Consider the following 6,352-nt stretch of genomic DNA (forward strand, 5'->3'; position numbering starts at 1 on the left):
TGAGTCAGTGGTTCATTTTATGGATCAACCCCAACAGCCACTATAGTTTGGAGTACAGGTAAACCAAAAGAGAAGTCCACTGGAGCTCTCATCACCATGTGTTTAGGCAATATGGTGCCAACCACCAAAGGCTAGTTACACAATGGTGGTTGGGCTGAGAACCCCCCACGGCTATGAATACACTCAGCAAGCACAATGAAATGGGTGACATGCAGGTTAGCAAGAAGCTGAAGTAAGCCATTAGTGTTAAGTCTATGTCAAAGAAACACAAAGCATGTACATTTTATTCACATTTATTTTTCGCTCTTAGTGTGCTCACAGAAAATTAGAACACCTTAAGCAAGAGTTTAATAGCAATTTTGTAAGCAAAGTTACATTCCATCTCTAAGTCAAATTGGTCAAAGCTTCTCCAGTATTTACAAAACATGAAAGACAAGATGCTACACAAAAAAAAAAAACCATTGCATCTGAAGTTTTCCTTAATTCTTAAAGACAACTGGAAAAGAAAGCATTGCCTGCTGTAATCAAAAACATACCACAGTAGAAACAGTAACCATTCCACTTATCACAGCTTGGTTGGAGTTTTTAAAATTTGTGGTTAAAAGGTCCAATATGACTGCAGTTTTACAAAAAATGGCCAGGGTGGAAACAGTTGCAAACTTCATGTGCTTCTGGATATCAAGATTCCTTTTATACAATAGTCACAGTTAAAAACACCCTGCTGGTAATACATAATTACATTTTTATTAAGGTCAAAAACCAGCAATAAACAATAAGCCTATACAACTCGTAATTCTACTTAATCACCGACTGATACAGCTAACATGAGATAAGTGAAAAGTTCCTATGGTTTAAATGAATTACTAAAACTATGATCTGGGTATTGATTTTTTTTTAGTTATTTTGCTTGCCATCTTAGTAAAGACCTTTAGTGTTGTATACCTTGTAGAAGGCTGCCCTCACAAAATACATCATTATGTCTCTTAAAATGAGAGGAGGAAAGAAACAAAGATTTAAGAAAACTAAAGAAACAAAACAGAGAAACAGAAACCTGACCCCATTCTGTGTGGCACGTTCGCTTGGCAATGTGTGCACCACCTAAAACTCACTGTGCCCCCCCCCCCCCCCCCCCCCCATCACTTCATTTGATATTCCCCCTATATTGACCCACCCATCTCCTTCATGTATGGGTATGTCCATATATTGAAAAAGAAAAAAAAAAAAAAAAAGTATACATTTTCAATAAAAGACGCAAAGTACGCAAAACATTAATACTGATGCGAAAGAGGATCAAGGCCGGTGACTGCTGTAAACTCTACGCGGCCTGTTGGAATGGTGGTAACAGAATAATTTGAGATGGGATCTGTACGGAGAAGGGGGAGAAAAAAAAAAAAAAAAAAAAAACCTTAAATCAATCCCTGGTTGTAGACAAGTTCTCCAAAACCAGTACCTGGCACCACTCCAACAAACAAAGAAGGGGAGGAAAAAAAAAAAAAAAAGTTCTTTGATTATCTCAAAACGGCCATCTTTTTACTCTGCTGACTCAGCTGCTGGACTGGATTCAGATGTAGCTTCCTGTGTTGGAGCTGCTGGCTCTTCAGCTTTTGGTGCCTCTGGTTCAGTAGATGGGGCAGTGGTGGGGGCCTCTTCTGCAGGCTTCTCCTCCGGCTTTGGCTCCTCGGCAGGCTTTACCTCCTCTGTGGGCTTTTCTGGCGCAGGTTCTTCAGGTTTAGGTTCCTGGGGCTCAGGCGATGCGGCGGCAGCCTCCTCTTTCTTCTCCTCTGGGCTGGTGGCAGCAGGAGCTTCTTCTTGGGCTGGCTTTGCCTCTTCATTGGTGGCCTCAGGCGCAGCTGCAGGAGCGTCCTCCTTTGCCGCCTCATTGGATGTGGCTGCACCTTCACCCTCAGCTCCTTCATTGTTCTCCTTTTTGTTCTTTTTGAAAGAAAAGCCACTCAGCTTAAAGGACTTTTTAAAGGAGAAGCGCTTCTTTTTCTTCTTGGGGGTTTCGTTGCTGGTGGAGGGTGTAGAAGTAGACCCAGCCTCTTCGGTTTTGGTGGAGGCCTCGCCCTCAGCTGGAGATGCTGGCTCGGCGCTCTCTCCCTCAGCGGACGCAGCAGCCTCCTTTTCTGGAACAGCCTCAGCTGCTGCAGCCTCCTCTTTGGCGGTCTCCTCAGCAGGAGCACTGCCATTAGCCTGGACTTCTTCCTTCTCTGCCTCAGCTGCTGCTGGAGAAGCATCGCCATTGGCCTTCACATGTCCATTTTCCTGTTGAGGAATTGCCAGGGGTCACATTAAAACGTAGGAAATAAACATATCAGAAATTGCCAGTGTAACATTACATTAAACCCACTGGCTCTACATGCTAGAGCTATGGAGTCATGCCACCAGTTATCCCCACAGCTACCTGTTCCCACACCTCTGGCTTGCCTGAAGAGCAGCGCGCCTCCCTCCATTCTCCCCAACACCTGCAGTGCGAGCGCGAGCCCACCAGAGGGCGCTGCGCCTCCACCACTCTGCTCCCGGGAGCTCGGCAGGCTGCGATGCATTAGCGCCCAGATCACGCCTTCTCCCCAGCAGCAGCTCCAGCGCGGAGACAAAGCCCGAGCTTTCCCTCTCATACAAGAGCGCTGCTCAAAGGAGGGGGCTACTCTACCCCGCAATCCACACAATGGCGCCTGCAGACCCCTCCCATGCATCATCTGCCCGGGCACACCGCCGCAGCCACCACACGACCCCTCGGTACATATGGTGCCGAGTAACGGCACGGTCGGTGATGGAGACACATGTTGCTGCCCCGTCTCCCACACAGATGAGCCGCCTCTTACCTGGCCGTTCGTCTTGGAGGGAGAGGCGGCCACCGGCTCCCCGGGCTTCTCTACGGTGGCGACTTCGCCTTTGGCTCCGGACTTCGAGATCTGGCCTCCCATCGCGGTCTGCAGCCAACAAGAAAGGCAGTGGTCACCGGAGAGGCAGCCTGTAGCACAGACAAAGACGGCGCTCCCGGCCACAGCAGAGAGCAGGGCTCCTGAGGAGAGGGTCACCAGCGCGGACAGTCGCCGGGCACAGTCCGGTTAGATCCCAATGCTCGGCAGCCGCGCTGGGTACAACAGGAAAATGGAGAAATCGCCCCGCCGCTAATAAGATGCGGAGTCCAACGCCCAATGCACAGATGAATGGGCTTCCCAAGGCATGACGGCAGCCCAGCCCCGCGCCCGCCAATCACAGCGCGCCCAGACAAAGGCCGGGGCGGGGCCTGCGAGCGGGGCAGAACAATGCAGCCAGCATCCAAGAAGCCGAGCGCTAATCACCGAGACAGACGGCAGAGCTGAGGCGGGGGGCACGGACGGCAGCCCTCAGACTCACTGCCGGTAGCCCCCAAACTCACTGCTGAGGCGGGGCACCGACAGTAGCCCCCAAACTCACTGCTGACCCCCATACTCACTGCCGGTGGCCCCCAAACTCACTGCTGACCCCCATACTCTGCTGAGGCGGGGCACCGACAGTAGCCCCCAAACTCACTGCTGACCCCCATACTCACTGCTGACCCCCATACTCACTGCTGAGGCGGGGCACCGACAGTAGCCCCCAAACTCACTGCTGACCCCCATACTCACTGCCGGTGGCCCCCAAACTCACTGCTGACCCCCATACTCTGCTGAGGCGGGGCACCGACAGTAGCCCCCAAACTCACTGCTGACCCCCATACTCACTGCCGGTGGCCCCCAAACTCACTGCTGACCCCCATACTCTCTGCTGAGGCGGGGCACCGACAGTAGCCCCCAAACTCACTGCTGACCCCCATACTCACTGCCGGTGGCCCCCAAACTCACTGCTGACCCCCATACTCTGCTGAAATGGGGGGTACTGCCAGCAGCCCCCAAACTCACTGACAGCAGCACCCCCCCATACTCACTGCTGAGGCGGGGCACCGACAGTAGCCCCCAGACTCACCGCTGACCCCCATACTCACTGACAGCAGCCCCCAGACTCACTGCTGACATGGGGGGTACTGCCAGCAGCCCCCATACTCACCGACAGCAGCCTCCCACACTGCTGACCTCCATAGTCTGCTGAGGCAGGGCACCGACAGTAGCCCCCAAACTCACTGCTGACCCCCATACTCACTGCCAGTAGCCCCCATACTCCCTGCTACAATGGGGGACACTGCCAGTAGCCCTCATACTCCCTGCTACAATGGGGGACACTGCCAGTAGCCCTCATACTCCCTGCTACAATGGGGGACACTGCCAGTAGCCCCCATACTCCCTGCTACAGTGGGGGACACTGCCAGTAGCCCCCATACTGCTACAGTGGGGGACACTGCCAGTAGCCCCCATACTGCTACAGTGGGGGACACTGCCAGTAGCCCCCATACTCCCTGCTACAATGGGGGGCACTGCCAGTAGCCCCCATACTCCCTGCTACAATGGGGGGCACTGCCAGTAGCCCCCATACTGCTACAGTGGGGGACACTGCCAGTAGCCCCCATACTCACTGCTACAATGGGGGGCACTACCAGTAGCCCTCATACTGCTACAGTGGGGGACACTGCCAGTAGCCCCCATACTCCCTGCTACAATGGGGGGCACTGCCAGCAGCCCCCATACTCACCGACAGCAGCCTCCCACACTGCTGACCTCCATAGTCTGCTGAGGCAGGGCACCGACAGTAGCCCCCAAACTCACTGCTGACCCCCATACTCACTGCCAGTAGCCCACCATACTCCCTGCTACAGTGGGGGGGGGCACCGCCAGTAGCCCACCATACTCCCTGCTACAGTGGGGGGGGGCACCGCCAGTAGCCCACCATACTCCCTGCTACAGTGGGGGGGGCACCGCCAGTAGCCCACCATACTCCCTGCTACAGTGGGGGGGGGCACCGCCAGTAGCCCACCATACTCCCTGCTACAGTGGGGGGGGCACCGCCAGTAGCCCACCATACTCCCTGCTACAGTGGGGGGGGCACCGCCAGTAGCCCACCATACTCCCTGCTACAGTGGGGGGGGCACCGCCAGTAGCCCACCATACTCCCTGCTACAGTGGGGGGGGCACCGCCAGTAGCCCACCATACTCCCTGCTACAGTGGGGGGGGCACCGCCAGTAGCCCACCATACTCCCTGCTACAGTGGGGGGGGCACCGCCAGTAGCCCACCATACTCCCTGCTACAGTGGGGGGGGCACCGCCAGTAGCCCACCATACTCCCTGCTACAGTGGGGGGGGCACCGCCAGTAGCCCACCATACTCCCTGCTACAGTGGGGGGGGCACCGCCAGTAGCCCTCCATACTCCCTGCTACAGTGGGGGGGGCACCGCCAGTAGCCCTCCATACTCCCTGCTACAGTGGGGGGGGGCACCGCCAGTAGCCCTCCATACTCCCTGCTACAGTGGGGGGGGGCACCGCCAGTAGCCCACCATACTCCCTGCTACAGTGGGGGGGGCACCGCCAGTAGCCCACCATACTCCCTGCTACAGTGGGGGGGGGCACCGCCAGTAGCCCACCATACTCCCTGCTACAGTGGGGGGGGGCACCGCCAGTAGCCCACCATACTCCCTGCTACAGTGGGGGGGGCACCGCCAGTAGCCCACCATACTCCCTGCTACAGTGGGGGGGGCACCGCCAGTAGCCCACCATACTCCCTGCTACAGTGGGGGGGGCACCGCCAGTAGCCCACCATACTCCCTGCTACAGTGGGGGGCACCACCAGTAGCCCCCATCCTCACTGCTACAGTGGGGGGCACCGCCAGTAGCCCCCATACTCCCTGCTACAATGGGAGGCACTGCCAGTAGCCCCCATACTCCCTGCTACAATGGGAGGCACTGCCAGTAGCCCCCATACTCCCTGCTACAATGGGGGACACTGCCAGTAGCCCCCATACTGCTGCAATGGGGGGGGGGGGGGGACACTCCCAGCAACCCCCATACTTACTACTGCTGCTGCCAGGCCCGCCACTGCTCCAGGCCCCACAGTGCCGGCCGCAGCCATTTATACCTGAGCGCAGCTGCCTCTCTCTGGCCTTCCCCTTTAATTGCTGATTGCACGGTGGAGGCTGGCTCTCAGTGTGCCGGCCACATGTGCGCACAGTTATGGTTATTTATGGCCCTCATCCTTCGGGTGGAATGAGTGGTTAGTCACCCTCTGGAGGCTTTGCGTGCTTTCCCGCTTACACCGTGTGAAAGTGATGGTGCCTGGCAGCGATGAAGAGGTTAACAGGGACGAGAATGGGGGATGTGTTATGTGTGAGGATCAGATGTGACCCTCGAGATGTCCTCGTCTGGTGCTTATTATGGTGGTCGCTCTTAACTCTCTCCTTGCTGCAGCTCTCCGGGGCCATGGCGCGTTACTGAGGGGGGA

General features: G+C 56.0%; 1 protein-coding gene across 1 annotated transcript; it reads right to left on the reverse strand.

Annotated features, from left to right (window-relative positions):
• Positions 1–277: 277 nt before the first annotated feature.
• MARCKS (myristoylated alanine rich protein kinase C substrate) lies at positions 278–5,952 on the reverse strand. The gene is made up of 3 exons (XM_073575985.1): positions 5,923–5,952; positions 2,826–2,932; positions 278–2,265 (listed from the first exon to the last, which is right to left on the reverse strand). The coding sequence occupies exons 2-3, from the start codon at positions 2,925–2,927 to the stop codon at positions 1,531–1,533; spliced, it is 837 nt and encodes a 278-aa protein (XP_073432086.1). The 5' UTR covers positions 2,928–2,932; positions 5,923–5,952; the 3' UTR covers positions 278–1,530.
• Positions 5,953–6,352: the final 400 nt, after the last annotated feature.

Source organism: Dendrobates tinctorius, unplaced genomic scaffold, assembly GCF_039654945.1.
Source record: "Dendrobates tinctorius isolate UK_male_01 unplaced genomic scaffold, ASM3965494v1 ptg000046l, whole genome shotgun sequence".
NCBI lineage: Eukaryota > Metazoa > Chordata > Amphibia > Anura > Dendrobatidae > Dendrobates > Dendrobates tinctorius.